At 44.6% G+C, this 19,300-nt stretch overlaps 1 protein-coding gene across 5 annotated transcripts in view; it reads right to left on the minus strand.

Annotated features, from left to right (window-relative positions):
- The window catches only part of ADAMTS17 (ADAM metallopeptidase with thrombospondin type 1 motif 17), a 348,978-nt gene that overhangs the window by 141,308 nt on the left and 188,370 nt on the right, over positions 1 to 19,300 (minus strand). For 3 of the 5 annotated variants that reach the window (XM_078078953.1, XM_078078955.1, XM_078078951.1), the window contains exons 11-12: positions 7,690 to 7,794; positions 6,488 to 6,633 (exon numbers count right to left, since the gene is read on the minus strand). In XM_078078953.1, the coding sequence (XP_077935079.1) occupies positions 6,488 to 6,633; positions 7,690 to 7,794 (251 nt within the window). The remainder of the gene's footprint in view (positions 1 to 6,487; positions 6,634 to 7,689; positions 7,795 to 19,300) is intronic. The other 2 variants (XM_078078954.1, XM_078078952.1) reach the window with 1 other exon arrangement.

The raw sequence follows: 19,300 nt of genomic DNA on the forward strand, positions 1-19,300 counted from the left end.
AGGTTTACCGAGATGAACAGGATCACACGGCACTTTTCCTTCAGTGGATGAACACACAGACTCGGGATAGGAGGAAGAGAAACACTCCGGCTGAGGGACCCCCCCGCCTTTTTTTTTTTTTGCTCTGTTCTAGTCAGTGAAAATACACTGTAAGGTAAGTCACAGCAGCGGTTCAGATCTGCTCACCATTCAGAGACACAGGTGGCTTAGTGGATGGCCGGCCCCTCCAGATGTCAGGAGTAGTGCAGGGCTGCTAATGCCCTTTCAGGGCAGCAGACATCCTAGTTTTAAGGCCTCCTCTGCAAGGTATCCAAGTCACACATGTGACTTAGACTCAAGTGTAAAAGGCTGAGAATTTAAAAATCCATCTGTGGGAACACCAGGTCACTGGCGTGTTGAAAGCGCGCATCCGGGGGTTTCACTTTGGAAGCAAAAAGCAATTACAGGCATATAACGTCACTGCCCACCCCCAGGCCTCCCACTGGGTCTTAGGAGGCTGGCTGCCTTCGGAGCAATGCTGCTCAGTGACCCCAGTGCATTCCATTTCTATGTTCCACTCACCTTCTCGTCCTTCTCGAGCTCTGACAGCGGGCCCTTCACACAAGACCATCTGAGCCTTTTCTCTCGACTCTACTCTCCAGCTCTCCCCCCCCAAAACACAAGCCTTCTGATGGGGTACCAGAATTCAAATGAGAGATGAACTTTCTGCCTTGCAGTCTTTGGGCAGAAATGCCCACCAATAGCGAATACAAACTGTGGCAGGAAAGGACGAGCCTAGGGAGCTGCATTAAAAACCTGGATGGTCCCCCCTGATGTCAGACAGCAAGAAATACAAATTCCAAGAGTTGTAAAGATCAGGACTAGAGAAAGAAAAAGGTGGGGTGGGGGAGAGGACTCTCTTGCCAGTGTTTTTGGACAGTGAATAAACCAGCTGCAGAGGACAGGGAAGGAGCCAGGAATATAAAGTGAAGGGGGTAGGGAGAGGGTTGGGGGGGGGCGTTCCAAGTCCAAGATGTACACGGCAGTGAGACTTGGACATCCTCGGGAAATCTGAAGGCAGTGAGCCTGGTGAGGTGAGGAGTGAGCCAGGAAGAAGACGTTGTTTTGGTCAGAGATTGGCTCCAGGGCCTCGATCAGCTGTGCTTTGTAACAATCACCACGTCAGACCTCTCTGCAAAAGCAGGCTGACAACTGTTGCCCGGAGTTCACAAAACACTGTCTATATCCTGCGTGATCCCCCAGAAACCCCGGGGGCTGCTGCTAAACTGCCCACCCAAGACCGGGCCCTTCTCTTCCCGTTCACCTGGGGTGCTTCCCTGAAGGGAGGAACCTTGGAGAACACTGCCAGGGAGAAAGAGAAACAGAGCTACACTGTTATTGTACAAGATTGGACAGGTTACCCAGGAAGAAATATTACAGAAGCAAAGACATACTGTTTCTCTCACTCGGGATGAACAAGGCTGGGTGACATTTCGGAGTTTGTTCTGGAGAGGGCCCTGAGCAGCCCTTGCTGTGGGCTACAACCTCCCTGGGGGCAGAGCAGGCACGGGGGAAAGGGGACTCTCATATGCAGGGGAACCTGAGCCCCGACTCAGGCCTGTCCACAGCACCTGGGCCTCCGTGAGGTGAGACAGTACAAGAAAGGGTGGCTAGCTGGTCATCTGCCTTCTTGGCCTAATAATTTACAATGACCTTCATGTTTCGGGGGGAAAAGCAGTATTAAGGGTGTGTTCTGGGGGCCCTGGCAAAACAGAGACTGGTCCTTCTCAGCAAGCATGCCTCCAAGTAGTGAGGTAGGGCTCTTCTGCTAGAAGCACGGAAAGGAGAATGGTGCCCCGCCTGGGGTCGCCTTCATGGAGCTCCAAGACCAGTGGGGGGTGGGGAGGACAAGGTGAAAACAAGCGACCAAGGACATAAGGGTAATTACAAATTGTTATCCTACCTGTAATGTGGGAAAAGGACGCTGAGAGGGAGTGTAAAGCAGGCACCCTGCCTTGTGCAAGGTGGTCAGGAAGGAGGCCTGAGAAGACATTTCCTTAGAGGCCCAAGGAGGGGCACAGGCAAGCTGGGGAGAGGGAAAGGAATACTGACAAAGGTCTGGAGCTTGGAGTACTGTATCTGAGGACAGAAAAGAGGGCTGCAGTGGGTTGAATGGTGGCCGCTTCCCCTCCAAGATAAGTCCACCTAGAACCTTCTTGGAAAAAGGGTCTTGGTAGATATAATTGAGGATCTCTTAAGTAGGAGAGGAGATCATCCTGACTTGGAGTGGGCCCTAAATCCAGTGACAGGTGTCCTCAGAAGACCAGAGAAGGCCACGTGAAGACAGAGACAAGTCTACAAAGGCAAAGCATACCAGAGGGCGCCAGCAGACACCAGAAGGTCGAGGGAGGCACGGGCGTGATGAATCCTCCTTCAGGTTCAAGAAGGAATCAACCCTGCCAACACCCTGACTTCAGACTTCTGGTTTCTACAACGTGGAGAGGATAAATTGCTGTTTCAAGACACCAAGTTGTGGTAACTTATGATGGCAGCCCCAGGAAACGAATAGAGAGGCCATGGTCAAGAGTATGGACTTTATTCTAAGTGCAGCGGGGAACGATGGAAAGGGCTGTAGCAGGAAGAGAGAGAACTGGAATTTTACTTAAGTGGATCTCTCTGGCTCTGTGTGGAGAATGAATCCAGAGGGCAGGGAGCGTGTGGGAAGCAGGGAGGCCGCTGCAAAAGGTCTGAGAGAACAATGGAGCCTTGCCGCTGGGCTCTACACCAGCTACGTGACCATGGGCAAGTTACCTAACCTCTCCATGACTCAGTTTCTAACCAGTGGGGCGAAAAAGAGTACCTGTCCTGTAGGGCAGCATTCAATGCTTTACTGCCTGTAAATGCCGAAAAGGGAACCCGGCACATGGTGCAGGCTCGCTGCATTCGCCATTCTTATCACAAGAGCATGTGGAGGAGGAAGAGAGGGACAAGGGGACCATTCATGGACTCAGGAGCTTTGGACTGGAGCAAGGTGATGGAGGATGGTGCTGTTAATGTGGAGTGGAGATGTGTGCTGGGAGGAGAGATCACAGTCTGGGAAGAGTCAGGTTTGAGGCATCCAGGAGAAGACCAACGGAAGTTGGCAGAACTGTGCCCGTTGAGAGTGGGCAAGGACTTTATCTGTTTTTGCTTGTCACCTATAAGCCTAGACCTAGCAGAGATCTTGGCCCAGAGTCAGAGCCCTGTCGAGGTGTACTGAAGGTATCATTCTGGAAAGGCATGACTGAGAAGGGGCACTGGAGCCAGGAGGCATGAGAACACCAGCATTCTCTTTCTGGTCCTTCTACCATTGCCTGCCCCATGGGATGTTGTTGGATGACAGAGATCGGACATAAAGACCTCTCTCTCCAGGGATGTGTCAGGGCCCATAACCGTCTGATGTGCTGAGACCCACATATCCCTCGGCAGCCTGTTTGCAGAGGCCTGGCAAAGTCCCCCATTCCTCAATGATAAGACAGAGGAAGGGGGCAAAGAGAGATAAAGCTCATGACTACCACCAGGTAGGATGGCGGGGTACCTGATAAAGAAGAGGAATGGAAGATTTTTACAAAAATTTTGGGGTTTCTGGTACAGCCTCTCTCTTAAGGCCACTGGGCCTGGAGGAATGGGGTGAAGACCCAGCCTATGAAATCCCACAGCGGGCCAAGCGGGTGGGGGAGGGCATGCTAACTCAGCTTTCTGAACTAGGGGTTCTTTAGGAGTAGGCAGGGCAGAAAGCAGCTGGGATGGGAACAATGGGTACAGCCAAGGTATGGGGGATGCCTTAGCCAACGTCATGCCAAGGAAACAGAGTCAGGGCCCTTAAAAGTTGCGCCTAACTTAGCATCTGCTCAGCATTGATGACATCTTTTTATAAGGGTTGTCCTCACCTAAATACAATCCAATTGTCAACTGTCTCGGGGCACAGGGTCTTTCTGGGCATTTAAAGGTTCTGATATGCCCCCACTATGACGTTCCTGGGTGACACCTGATATGGAATGATGTGCTGAGGGAGACTGATCCTTTGCCAGGGTATAAGAGCTCTGGATGCAAACAGGAAGCACCAGGACAGCTACAACTCTTGCAAACTGTACCCTGCTCTGAACAAAGTCTTTCCATGTAAATCACCTTCCTCCGAGCCTCACACAGTCCTGTATGTCAGGGGACAGGGCACACAGTCTCATCTCCATTCTCTGTTAGTGCTAAGATGGAGAGGGGCCATGTACTCAATATAGACCATGACTTTATATGCATTCCCATGAATTATTCCAACTTCAGATGGAGACACACATACTGGCCATCAGCTGCTATAAGGAGTGGTGCTGGGACTTGAAACCTTGTCTGTTCCTGCTTCGAAAGCCAGCTCTCCTCACTACACCCCGCCCGCTCCCTCTAATGGCTGAACTGAGGCCCAGAGAGGAGAAGGGGCTTCCCTGAGGTCACATGAAGAACAACGAAGCCAGGCCCAAATCTCAGCATCCTGATTCCAAACCCAGAGCTCTCTTCTTTTTCTTCATTTTTTAAAAAGATTTTATTTATTTATTTATGTATTTGAGAGAGAGAGAGAAGAGCAAGAGGGAGAGCACAGGAGCAGGGTTGGGGGGGAAGAGAGAGAAGCAGGCTTCCCACTGGGCAGGAAGCCTGACTCAGGGCTCAATCCCAGGACCCCAGGATCATGACCTGAGCCAAAGGCAGACGCTCAACCGACTGAGCCCCCCAGATGCCCCGCAGAGCTCTCTTCTCAGGGCCAGAGGCAAAACTATTTTAACTTCCTCACAGAACTATGAAAAAACTGAAACCTCTATTAATTTCTCACCATTTAGCAAAACAGGCTTTCTAACCATCTACGCATCTCTGATGGTTACTTTTCTGTGTCAACTTGACTGACCTAAGGGTTATTTCTGGGTGTGTCTGTGAGGGGGTTTCCGGATGAGATTAGCATCTGAATCTGTGGATGCAGTAACGTAGATGGTCCTCCCCAAGGGGCATCATCCAATCCCCTGAAGGCCTCCATAGAACAAAAGGCAGAAGAAGGAGGAATTCACACCCACCCCATGCGCCCTCTACCCCACTAGGACCTCTCTCCGCATCTTCTCTTGCTGTCCCACTGGGATTTACACCATCAGCTCCCCTGGTTCTCAGGCCTTCAGACCTGGATGTGACGACACCACCAGCTCCCCTGGGTCTCCAGCTTGCAGATGGCAGATCGTCGGACCCCCCCCTCCAGCCTCCATAATTATATGAGCCGATTTCTCATCGCAAATCATATATATATATATTCCTTGATTGTTTCTCTAGAGAATCCCAGTACACCCTCTATGCTTTGAATTAAGAAGTCATTCCTAAAAGATTAAAAACCCACCTATTATTTTTCAGGCACTCTGCTAAATACTGGAAGGAAAAGTTTTAACAAGACACAGTATGTGATGCCAATTCTTATAGCACTACTGGGGGGAAAACTGTGCTCTTGACCTTGACTAATCTGTGAGGTCAGTTTTCCTTTAATCAGGAGGTTCTCAACCTTGGCTGGCCTTTGGGTTCACCTGTAGAGATTTAAAACATCCAGTTCCCGGGTCCAAGCCCCAGAACTTGTGATTTAATTGGTCTGGGATACAGCCTGGGCATCGGAATTTTTCAATACAAGAGAGGATTGCTGGTTGCTAATTATTCATCAACATGACTTAATTGTGGATATAAAGCCTTTCTTTTTGCTCATTCATTTTCAAAATTAATGTGATACAGCTGACGGCACACAGGACATAAAACAGACTATTCTATGAAATATTAAAAATGGGAACTCTCAGAGGAGAAGAGAAAAACCTGTGAGAAAGGAATTATTGTAACGAAGCACAAAATGCAGCTCTGAGCTTTCTGGAACAAATGTGCCAAGAACAAGAGGGGTCGCCATCAAGGTCAATAAAAGGAAGCCAATGAGGGAAAAAAAAAAAACAAAAAAAACCCCAAAAACGATTTTCTGCCAAATACTTCTAAGAACACAGGTGAAAAATATCTGGATGAACAAAGACAGCTGAACCCCCAGATGCTTTGTGACTCATCCACAGCCAGGCGGCTCCCAGATCAGCTAACAGCCAATCTGAAGGTCAGCCATTCTTCCGGAAGGTCCACAGGCTTCCCTGGAATGACCCTTGACTGAGGGAGCCTGCAAAGGGAGACTGTCACCCAGCTGTCTCATGAAAGCTCTCTACTCAGGCCCACACAAGGGATAAGGAGCCAGCTCACCACAGGACTTACTGCATCCACGCTCACAGCAAGAGCTCTGTTTAAGCCGAGACGCCATATGACGCACACGACACCCCTGCACCCCGGGCCCTTGGAGTGACTTCATTTTTTCCCTTAAGCTCAAATTCTCCTCGGGAGACAGACCCTCCTTGGCGTCAGGCAGTAAGAGCTGTGATTTGGAAACCCTGATCAGGGCACCCTGGAGAATGCCTGGTCAAGGGGGACTTACGGGGGGTTGTCACACTTCCTCTGCCGGAAGCGGGCTCCTGTCCCACACGTCCGGCTGCACATGCTCCAGGCGCCCCACGGGCTCCAGTCTCCGTCCACGTGTTCCGGGATGGGCGTCTTGCTCACACACTCCCCTGCGCGGCACCACTGAAACACAGCAGGGCGGGCCCCGGGCCCCAGGGGCGCTCAGCGCCGAGGAGCCAACCTGCTCGCTCACCACATCACTGCGGGTCCCCCCCCACGAAAAAACGCCACGCCGTCCCCGGTGGCTTTTGGTAATTTACACAAAAGTAGACCCTCGCGGGGGTAGGCATGCTTGGGAACTCTAGAGCCTGTCCTTTCTTACTCGCCCTGACGCCTATATACCTGTGGGCTTCGCATTTTGCCCTCACAGTCCACACGGAATGGGCTTCCTTGGAGTTTTCTAAATTCTCAGAGAAAGGATTAATTCACATGGCTCTTGAAGAGACCCGAGCTTTGGCCAACTTTACTTCACGCGAGCGCGTCGTCTCTCTGGAAGGCTGCGTTTCCTGGCTCTGTGGTTTTGCACTTTGAAGCTGGGTTTGGTGCTCGGAGAGGACGCTGCCAGCTCCAAAGGGGTGAACCTTGGCTCTGAGAATAAGAGAAAGCCACTCCTCCAAGATGGAATTTCCCAATGTGCGTGGCACTTCCGGGCCACGAGAGGTGATTTCGTGGTTTCTCATCATGGCATCTCGTTCACTCCTTGGAGTAAGACTAAGGAGAAATCTGTGGCTGCTGGCCCTGAACACCCCCCTCGCCAACACCAGTCTCTCCTGTTAATGAACATCGGGCCTCGCTCTCTTAACCTTGAGCTAGAATCGCCTAACACTGTTCTCATCGAACTCGTTTTAGGATAGCTTTTGCATATGGCCAGCGATCCTGTTTTCCCATGTATGGTTTATTGATGTAAAAGGTTTTTTTTTAAGGAAATTCACTTGTGTGACAAAAAGAGTCAATTTAACAAAAATATTAAGCGATTTTTATATCTTACCAGAAAAAAAAAGGAGAAAGGTGATAGAAGTGTCCATTTTTGCCCAGAGTGGGCTCCATGGGCCTTTCTGGGGCTGCCCACGGGGAGTTTCAGGCACTCCTGAGTACAGTGCAGACCACCTCCCCTTCAAGAGACGTGCCCGATGCCCAGGAGATGGGGGCCGGGGGAGGGCTGTGGGAGGCGGGGGTTACCTTGTCTGCCCCACACTCGGTACCGTCCAGGGGAGGGTCCAGCTTGGTCTTGCAGGACGTATCTCCTTCCACCAGGCACCACAGTCCAGCGCACATCAGATGCTGCTGACAAGGGAAGGAACACAACTGCCTAGAACACCAGAAACAGGTCACTCCTGGGGTCGGAAGGTGGGGCCCAATGACTGGTTTGGATTTGGAATTCGAAATATGAAGGGAAAAAGGACGGTCATGAATCTGTATGTAAAAGCGCACCATTCAACTGGTTCACTTTAACTCCACAAAATTCTGTGCATTGACTCCCAGGAGGGTGCTTGTCTTGGCGGGGGGATTCAGTTTGGCAACTCCTGCATTAGCTACTGAGGGGGTGTCCAACACAGGGCGCAGGCTGGGCGCCATTAACAAACACATACCTTCCGTTTAATGTAGGAAGGTCCGAGGCAGATACCCATGGGTCGGACATAGTGCACAGGAAAAGAATCTCCCCAGCAGAGCCTCCTCAGACAGGGCCTGCCAGAAGTGGCAGCTTTGTTGCTGAGGCTGGAGGGGCCATTATGTAGGCCTAGAATCCAGAGCCCGAAGGCCAATAAAGGGCTCAGAGACCTCAAAGGGTTAAAGAAGGTTTTCCACTCTCCCTGTGGTCACCCATTTTCTAGCTCAGCTGACTTATGCATAATTTCTTATAGTATTTCACCTAAGGAATTTCTGAACATGCACAAATATACAATTAAAATAATTCCCCTTCAACAAGGACAAGCATTTAAAAACAGACTCCCATTTGTATTAATAGGAAACCCGCACGTAGACAAAGTACTCAGGATGGGATCATTTATGAAAAGAACTGGGGCAGACATGGCCAGCATCCTCCCTGGCTGCCTCAGTCTCCCCTGCAGGACTCAGAGCATTCAGTGTTGCTTCCCCAGTCTCTCTGCCCCGAGGCCATCCTCTGACCATGGAGCGACCCTTGACCACCGGGATGGGAGCTGGACAGCCCATCTCCCTGGGTGGGATGGCTCCGAGGCAAGCTCCTCACTTCTCTCAGAGGGTCCTGGTGGGTTGGTCCCACTGTCCCTGCAGTCGCCTGCCCTTCAGTGCACTTTGGATTCCCCACCCTCCTCTCCCACCTCCCTGACCCCTCACAGTGCTTCCTGGGATCACTTCCCAGATAAACTCCTTGCACCCAAATCCTCGCCTCGTGGTCTGAAAATTGAGAACAGATGTACTGAAGGCTCTTTTAAAGACGCAGTGCTTCCAGGATGCCAAGCCCAATCATGCGGAAGAGGCCTGGGCTGCAGCACATCACCCTCCAGGACGTGGCCGGGGCACCTGAGGGTGCATTTTGGGCCCAGCGAGGGTCAAGGGTCCTTGCTCAGGACAGTCACAGTGGAGCTTGCAAAAGGTGTGCCTTGCTTCGTGTAGAGGGCTGCCATTCCAAGTAACCTCAAACATCTGCATAGAAGAGATGTGCACTGCGCTGTCTCAAGTCAAAAAGTATTTCGAAGTTGAAGAGACAAACGGAGCAAAAGGGAAGAAGGGAAGCAGAGTTGGAGGGGCTTTGACAAAGAGTTCAAAAGCCCACAGAGCTTGCTCATTTTTCAAGTATGTCGAAGCTGCTCTGTGCCCTTAAAGAAGTTGATGATTCAAGTGGAACAGTGCACATTTGGGGTCAGGAAAGCATCTATGTTCCCATTACTGTTCACCTCTCCGTGGAATGGTAAAAAGATGAGAACTCTGAGCATACCACCAGTTGGTCCCATAAATACGGACTGCACCCCATTAAATGTTTGATTCCATGAACTTGAACCCCGGAGCTCTTTGAGAGTGTGGTGTCAGTGTGTGGACATGTGTTCGTGAGACAAGGCTGACCTGGGAGGTAATTTATGAGGTAGGAGTGCTTGGGATTAGGAGACGCACCTGCCCCATAGGGAGGGAGAGGAAGAAGGTGGTGTGAACTGTTATGCACTTTAGAGACAGCACATTCCCATAAAACTTTTCTAATCATCAGGGAAAAGGGGATGAGGTCAGGCAAAGCTTTCTTAAGTAGAACACAAAAAGTACTAACCATAAAGGGAAAAATTAATGAATTATACTATATTAAAATGAAGAACTTCTGTTTATCAAAAGACAACTGTAAGAAAGTGAGAGAGGATATTTGTAATACATGGGAGAGATGTTTGTAATGAATGGGATCAACATAGGATTTGTATCTAGAATATATGTAAAAAACACAAAACAAAAGCCCCCCCACAGACAAATTAAAATGGCACAGTAGGAAAATGGGCAAAAAACTTGGAAACTTCACAGATGAGGGTATTTAAACATAAGGATGGCCAATAAACACATGAACAGGCGCTCAGTTTCATCAGCCATCCAGGAAAGGCAAATTAAAACCACCACTCTGTACCTCTACACACCCACCGGAATGACTAAATGACAGAGAGAGAATACAAAGTGTTGACAAGGATGTGGTGTGATAAGAGCGCTCTTAAATTAATGATGAGCTTCTAACTTGGTTCAACAACTCTGAGAAACTCTTTGATAGTACCTACTAAAGCTGAAGACATGCACATTCTAATATTCAACAATTCCACTCCTAGGTATGCATCGGACAGAAACGTGTGTCTCTGTTCACCAAAAACATTTTGTCAAGAAGGTTCCCAGCAAAAATCTTTGTATTAGTCCCAAAGTTGAAAACTGCCCAAATGGCCATCAACAGAGGAATTATGGTCTATCAGAACAATGGAATACTGCACGATTCCATTTACATGAACTTCAAAAACAAGTAGAAGAAAATGGTAGTGCTGGGAGTCAGGACAGTGGTTACCTTTCTGTTTAGTTTCAAAACAAAGACAAGAGGATTGAGCGGAGAAGGCAACTTTAGAGCTGTAGCCTCTGACCCCAGCTCGGCCATCAGCATTGCCCTGTGTGCCCAAGCTAAGCAGCTGCCCTTCTGTGATTCGTTTTCAGTACTGGAAAAACAGTATGGATAGCATTAATCTTTGCCACCGTGATGCCTTTTAGAGAGCTGGCATTCATGTCGTGCTTTCCAAATGACAAAGCGCTCTGTCATCCTGAGGCTTATGACAGCTGTGGGAGGCAAGTAGGACAGGGCTTTCTCTATTTTTTCCATTTTTCCAAAGAAGAGGCACATGTTTGTAGAGGTCAAGGGCCTGAGCTGGATCAGAAGTACTGGACTGAAAGTTCATTGATCAAGGTTCATATCCTGGTTCTTGACCCATGTAGTGGCTCAACAGATGTGTTCACTCTCTAAAAACTAATCAAGCTCTAAATGTATGATCTGTGCATTTTTATGCCTGGATAGTATGCTATTTATAGTAAAACTATTTACAGAGAGAGAGAAGATAAGGAGAGAAATGCATGCTCACACTGGAGAGGGAAGATTCTCTGGACCCAACCTATCACCAGGTAGAAGCAGAAAAATCAAGGCTCCACAAGGAAATGACAAGGAGACCATATGTGTAGGAAGCCATTCCTAGAGCAGGAGACAGACTGCATGGTGCATAGTCTTGCAACTGCTGGTCTCTTTAGGTTGGAACACACACACTCCTCCACTAAGGAGAATTCCTCCTAGCCTGAAAATAGCCCTGACACTCTCCAAATGAACATCCTATCTATCCCTGGTCCAGGAATAACTCAGAGGTGAACAATAGTCAGAAACAATCAGTACAGGATTTATACAAATTAGTATGAATAAAAAGGGAGAAGATACAGGAGGGAGAAAGCATGTGAAGAATACTCACCAGATAATATGATCATCATATGGCTAAAAAGAATGTGCAAACCTATGTGCATTATTTTTTTTAAAAAAACCATAGTAATTGCGTCTTTTTTATTTTTTGCACTTGCAAAAAGCAAATACATAAGAACTCAGGGAAAAGATGGTCAGGTCAAACGAGATAAAGTATTAACCATCAGAACTGGGCCAAGGAAGGTAAAAAAGAATACAATCAGATGACCAATGAGGACAACACTGAGAGCAGAAGAAGAGAGATACCACTGAACACAGAGGGGTACATGGAGTTAATGACCAAGCAAAAGTGAATTTAATAAAATGAATAAACAATTGAAACAGATTAGGCAGAAATGACAGACATGGAAGACACATAAAGGAGATGTGACATAAGCAAAAGTGGGAGGCAAGGAGGATGAGCTCTCTCTATTTTTTCCAATGAGGGGACAGATGTTTGTGGAGGTCAAGGGCCCTGAGTTGGGGTGGAAGGACTGGACTCCTAAAGAAGAGAACCAAAGTAATGGGACAGAAAAGGTATCTGAAGAGAAATTCAAGATCCTATCCTGAAATGAAAGAAGCTCTCAGTTTCAGATTGGAAAGCAAAGCCCTATTCCAGGAAAAAATGGCAAAGAATAATGAACACAGAGGCATGTCCTTGATAAAAGTTACTGGATTTCAGAGATAGAGCACAAAATATTTTAAGCAGCCGGGCAGAAAGATCAAGTCACTGACAATGGGAAAAGACAGCAGGCTCCCTGCAGATTTCTCCACAACAGCACCCACTGTGGGGCGATGCTTAGAAGGACACAAGGAAAGAAAATGTAACCTGAGTAATTTCTAGCAACTAAAGTGTTGCTCAAGTATTTATGTAACAGAAAATTACTTTTTAAAAATATTTTATCTATTTATTTGCGAGAGAGGGAGAAAGCATGAGCTGGAGTGGGGGAGTGGCAGGCAGAGGGAGAAGCAGACTCCCCGCTAAGCAGGGAGCCCAATGCGGGACTCGATCCCAGGACCCTGAGATCATGACCTGAGCCAAAGGCAGACGCTTAATTGACTGGGCCACCCAGGCACCCCCAGAAAATTATTTTTGAACGTATAAAGAGTGGAATCCTTTTCTGGAGAAAATACTAGAGGATAAAGTTCAGTCAGCAGAGAAATGAATGCAAAACCCAGAAGTGACTAGAAGTGAACACGCACCGAAGCATCAATTGAAATGAAGTTAGAGAACTTCTCTAGCTGAAGTTAGAGAACAGAAGGCAGAGGATATAAATTTGGATGAGACAGAAATGGTAGACATATAAGAACAGGCTATAAAAGAAGGTGCAGTGGGGGGGGCATAAGAGACTGTCCATATATATATCAATTTCTTTATCGTGTCTAGTTGGGGGAGGAACAAAACAGACAAATGTAATAACTGAGATATCAGAGCTTTTAAAGGGAAAATGTTAACCACTAAGAAAAATAATTAAATTGGGGTGTAGAGGGAATGGAGAGAAGGGGTTTAAAGGTGGAAATGCATTTATTTCATCATGCCCATGGAATTAGGGTAGAGTAGAAACTAAAGAGAAGCTTGCCTGTGGCACCTTTAGCTCCCAGCAAATGTCAGAATAGATCATCTATGGAAGGCAGGGCTGCTCTTCCATTCCAAAAACAGCTAAGTATTATAATAAAATGTCATTCATTTTTTTAAAGATTTTATTTTTAGGTAATCTCTACACCCCAGTGTGGGGCTCAAACTTATAACCACAAGATCAAGAGTCTCTTGCTCTTACCAACTGAGCCAGCCGGGTGCCCCTCAAACGTCATTCTTATTGCTGAGCTCACCAGAAGTGAAGAACTATTCAAGAAAACCAATACAAAACACACACATAGCTATACTTGTACATACTTACAACATAGTCCAATTTGTAGTCAGCACATACAAGGGGTGCATTCCCCCGAGGGCTGGCAATGATCTTGACCCTCCAGCTGGGAGAATAAGTCTGGAATCTGGAAGGGTGTTTATCAGTTCTAGAAGGATTGGTGGCACCCCTGGCTTTTTGAGACAAATGTAAAGTCTCTCTGAAGGAAAGCAACCACCATTCAGGCTCTCAGAATTCCATGGTGACTTCTAATAAAAGTAAACTCACGATGAAACATGGAAACATAAATGACAGCCGGCAGAAGCAACCAACAAAAGATTTAAACTTCCAAGCTGTTTAGATGATAGAACGATCAGATACGGAATATATAACTACCTAGGGGTGCCTGGGTGGCTCAGTCAGTTAAGTGCCCTACTCTTGATTTTGGCTCTGGTCACTGTCTCAGGGCTGTATCGGGCTCTGCGCTGGGTGTGGAGCCTGCTTAAGATTCTCTCTCTCCCTCTCCCTCTGCCTCTGCCCACCTTCTCTCTCTCTCTAGGAAAACAAAAATCATTATAGTAACTATCTATAAAATATTTAAAGAAATAGAAGATGACATCATGTACACAAGCCAGCAGTGAGATACTATGGAATATGATCAGGCAAATCTGAAAAAGAAACTAGAAAGAACTTTTATTATGAGACATTAAATGTATAATTGTTGAAGAAAAGCAGTGGATTCTGACATCACTGAGAGAGAGAATTCGTGAATGGAAAATAGATTTGAAGAAATTATACAGATTGTAGCATGAAGAGAAAAGAAACAGGAAAATACTAAAAAAAAATTGGGTTAAAAGATAGCAAAGAGGAGAAAACGTTGATGTCTGTGTCTAATCATAGTCCTAGAAGGAGACTAGAAAGAATGGAAGAGAGGCAGTATTTGAGAAGAAAATAGCTAACATAGAACAAATAACTGTGTAGAATAATGAGGCTTCCCACTTAGTAGGGGGCAGGCTTCTAATATGGGCCCAACAACCCCTGTCTCCTACTCATGCTCTTGTGTAACACCCTCCCCTTGTACATCTGATGAAACTACTGGCTTGCTTTGCATCCACTGAAAACAGTAAAAATCATAGGATGTCATTTTAAGCAACTCTTGGGCCAATGGGAAAGTCGTAACCAAAGTTGCGAATTATGAAGAAAATAATGACGATGAAAATGTTAGATACCATGAGAGATGAAGGAAGAGTCTCAAATACTCAAGGAAAAAATTGTCTACTTCAAAAAGTATGAAAGTGGAACAATATAAATTTCTAATAAAACAGAATATTTAATGAAAATAAAAGGAGTAATTTCTTATTTAGGGAACAGAAAAACCATAGACAAGTATGAGTTGGCTCTTTGGGGGAAAAATGAACTGGATAAACCACTTGCTAACCTATTCAAGAAAAAGGTAAGAAAGCATGAATAATAAGATGAAAAGAAAGGAGAAAGAAAAAAAGATGGACAGAAAGGAAGAAGATAACCAAAATGTAAAGGAAATTTTATGTATGTACATATGTATGTATGTACATATGTATGTATGCATGTAAATTTTTTAAATTTTTTATTGTTATGTTAATCACACCATACATTACATCTTTAGTTTCTGATGTAGTGTTCCACGATTCATTGTTTGCATATAACACCCAGTGCTCCATGCAATATGTGCCCTCTTTAGTACCCATCCCCAGGCTAACCCATCCTCCCACCCCTCTCCCCTCTAGAACCCTCAGTTTGTTTTTCAGAGTCCATCGTCTCTCATGTATGCATGTAAATTTTAAATAATAATCAGTGATCACTGAGCTCAATTCTATGTACCTAAACTTGAGATGAAGTTATTTCCTTACAGTATATAAATTAATAGAGCTATTGTTCAGAATAGAGTAAAATGTGGGGCACCTGCATGGCTCAGTCATTTAAGCATCTGCCTCCGGCTCAGGTCATGATCTCAGGGTCCTGGGATCGAGTCCTGCATCAGGCTCCCTGCCCAGCGGGGAGTCTGCTTCTCTCTCTCCCTCTGCCCCCTCTCTGCTCATGCTCTCTCTCAAATAAATAAATGAAATCTTTAAAAAAAAAAACAAACAAACCCAGAATAGAGTAAAAATGCACATAAACTAGTTAATATAGAAGACGTAGGGAAGCTGGTCAATGAGCTACCCTTCCTGCAAACCTCTGGCCCACATGGTTTCTTAGCAGTATTTTTCATAAGGAGACTCTATTTAATCTTTCAGAAACAGATAACACCAATCCATTCAAACTGTTTAAGAGCATTTAAAAAGGGGGAAAAGTTTTCCTTATTATTTATATTAATTGATATCACACTGAAACCAAACTGAACAAAATAAGCACAGGAAAAGAAAAAAGGTTCATACCAAACTCATTTATGAACACTGTGGCGAAAATCCTAAATAAAATTTACTAATATAGTGAAACATACACCATGGCCAAGTAAGGTTTAACTCCAAGAATCTGAAGAGTTCAGTATTAGAAAACCTGCTAATATAATTTGCCACATTAATAATTCAAAGAGAGAACTCATCCAGTCCTCTCCATGGATGCTGAGAAGACATTTAATAAAATTTAATCAAAACCTCTTATTAAAATTCTTAACAAGGGGCGCCTGGGTGGCTCAGATGGTTAAGCGTCTGCCTTCGGCTCAGATCATGATCCCAGGGTCCTGGGATCGAGCCCCGCATCGGGCTCCCTGCTCCGCAGGGAGTCTGCTTCTCCCCCTCCCTCTGCTTCTCCCCCTGCTCATTCTCTCTCTCTCTCTGTGTCTCAAATGAATAAATAAAAAAATCTTTAAAATTCTTAACAATATACATAAACGGATACTTCCTTCATTTGATAAATATCTATCTCATGGGGAAACATCGGAAGCATTCTCATTAAAACTGAGAAGAAAAGAATGTATATTATCACACTGCTATTATTTTAGATGAAAGAAAGAATTAGGGGCTAATATGGAAATTATATAACTAAAAAACCAAATGACTCAACTAAAGAACTATTATAATTTCTAAAAGAATTCAGTCAGATGGTTGGGCAGAAAATTAAAATACAGTAATCAAAGCTCTTTATAAATAGCAACTACAACCAATTTTAAAGATATAATGGAATAAAAGATCACATTCATATATCAAAAAATATTCTATAGGGATAACTGTAACAAGAAACTTACAAAATAAACATAAAGAAAAATTTTAAATGTCCCTGAGGGAGGGAGGGAAGATGTCTTGAATGGATGTAAAGAAACACTATGTAGGAAGACTCAAAGTATAAAGGCATATATTTTTCACTAAGTTAGTCTCCAAAATAATGTAATTGAATTTAAAATACCAACACAATTTGGACCTAAACAAGCAGATCTAAAGACCATATGGAAAAATAAACAAGAAAGAATAGCCAGTAAAACTGTGAAAAAGCATATGGTTAGTGTATTAAAATATTTTATAAAGCTACAGTCATGTAAGTATTAAGAGGTACATGATTATATCAGTGGAATAGACTGGAAAAATCCGGAAATATATTTTAAAAATAAGACACAAAGAAGTATAATATATTATAAAGATAGCATTTCAAATTTATGGGGAGAAATAAATTAATTAATAAATGGTATGGATCCACCTGAGAGGCCATCTGGAAACAAAGTGAGGTTGGATCCCTTACCTTACACCTTACACTAAAATAAATGACTGCTGTATTAAGGATTTAAAAATAAAAATGAAATCATAAAAGTGCTAAAAGATATCACATGAATTAAGTTTATTTACAGTTTAGGAGTAGGGAAGACCTTTCTAAGCATGACATAAAACTCAGAAGCCTTATAAACTTGCTGATATATTTGACTTTACACACATACACACGCACACACACACATTTCTGCTTGACATAAAATGAAAAAAAAAAGTAAGCAAACTGCAAAAAAATTTGCAGCTCATATATCAGCTAAAGGGCCAATTTCCTTAAAAATAAAATTTCCAACAAATCACTAAAAAAAGATCAATAATTCAAAAGATTTAAAAAGACAGTCCACAGAAAAGAGAACACAACTGGCTTCTTAATATATGAAAATATGCTCAAAGTCATTAATAAGAGAAATGCCATTCAACCTGCAACAGACTCATTTCCTAAATACTCAGATTGGCAAGGCACCAAGACAGGCTGGGTGAAGATGTGGGGAGACAGGAACTTCCATATGTTGTTTATGGGAGTGTAAATAGATAAGCTTTTTTGGAGATCAATCTGATAATATCTATCAAGAACTGAGAGGCATGCACCTAATTTCATCTCAAGTTCAAAGACAGGCAAAATTAGTCTGTGGGATCAGAAAGAAAGACAGTGATTATTGCTGGGGACCAGTGAATAGAAGGGGGCTTTAGGGAAGCTTCTGGAATTGCAGAGATGCTCTATTTCTTGATGCGCAGTTTAAACTGATGTGTTCAGTTTATAGGAAAAATGAATGTAACTGTACACTTAGGATTTGAACTTTTTGGTGTTTCCTGTTGTGTTATATACAGGTGAATAAAACTCCAAAAATTACATACATGCAAAAATGACCTTTTATCCACTTCTAGGTATTTATCTCAATTTGGGGTGATTTTGGCTCCCTGCAAGGTATCTGACAATGTGTGAAGACATTTTTTTGGTTGTCACATCTAGGGGATGCCCCTGACTTATACTGGGTAGAGGCTAAGGTTGTTACTAAATATCCTATCGTGTAGAAGATAGCTGCAGCAAAGAATTATTTCAATAGTGCCGAGGTCAGGAAACTCGGCTATAGATAAACTCAACAGTAATGACAAAAAGAAAAATAGTAAGTTACAGTGGAGATAAGAGACTCTTAACTATAAGAAACAAACTGAGGGTTGCTGGGGGGGTGAAGGGGATGGGGTAACTGGGTGATGGGCATTGGGGAGGGCACTTGATGGAATGAGCACTGGGTGTTATATGTCACTGGTGAATCACTAAATTCTACCCCTGAAATTAATAATATACTCTATGCTAATTAAATTTAATTTACATTAAAAAAAAGTTACAGCGGAGAATCCTTCAAGATACATTAGCCAGGTGACCAAGGTTAATATCACCAGTACAACAGTCCCACTTTATCCATAGGGGATGTGTTCCAAGCCTCCCAGTGGATGCCTTAAACCATGGATAGTACTGAACCCTATATATACTGTTACTTCCTATACGTACATCCCTATGACAGAGTTTAATTTATAAATTAGACACAGTAAGAGATTAAGAACAACTACAAAACACAACAACTGTAATAAAAGTGTTGTGAATGTGGTCTCTCAAAGTATCTTATTGTATTCATCCTTCTTGTGATGATGTGAGATGAAAAAATGCCTACATAATTTGATGAAGTGACATCATCACTGCATGTCATAGGTATTGTGACCTGGGGATAGGCTACGACTGACCTGACCACACCTCAGAAGGAGGATCAACTGCTTCAGACCACAGCTGACCGTGGGTAACTGAACCCACAGAAGGCAAAACTGAGGATAAGGGGATACCCCTGTAACAAGACGTAGGGTGGTCTCCTTCCCAATCATGCATAACCTCAATTTAATCAAGAGAAAACAGCAGGTAAACCCAGATTGCAAAATAATTGACCAGTACGGCTCAGGTGACAAGGTCATGAAAGACAAAGACCAAGGAACCACCACAGATGGGAGGAGACCAAGGAGACAGGACTAACTAAATGCAAAACTGGATCCCGGTACAGAAAAAGGACATTGGCACGAAAACCAGTGACATCTGCATGTACTTTAGTGAACAGTACTGTACCGGGAAATATATCCTGGTTTTGATAATGGTCTTAGGGTTCTGTAAGGTGCTGACACAGAGGGAAGCTGGGGGGAAAGGTATATACTTTCTGTACTATTTTTGTACCTCTTCTTTAAGTCTAAAGCTACCTCACAATAAAAGGCTAAAAAATAACACAGTCTGTAGTTAAAAAAAA

This window comes from Halichoerus grypus, chromosome 8 (genome assembly GCF_964656455.1).
Source record: "Halichoerus grypus chromosome 8, mHalGry1.hap1.1, whole genome shotgun sequence".
In the NCBI taxonomy this organism is placed as follows: Eukaryota; Metazoa; Chordata; class Mammalia; order Carnivora; family Phocidae; genus Halichoerus; species Halichoerus grypus.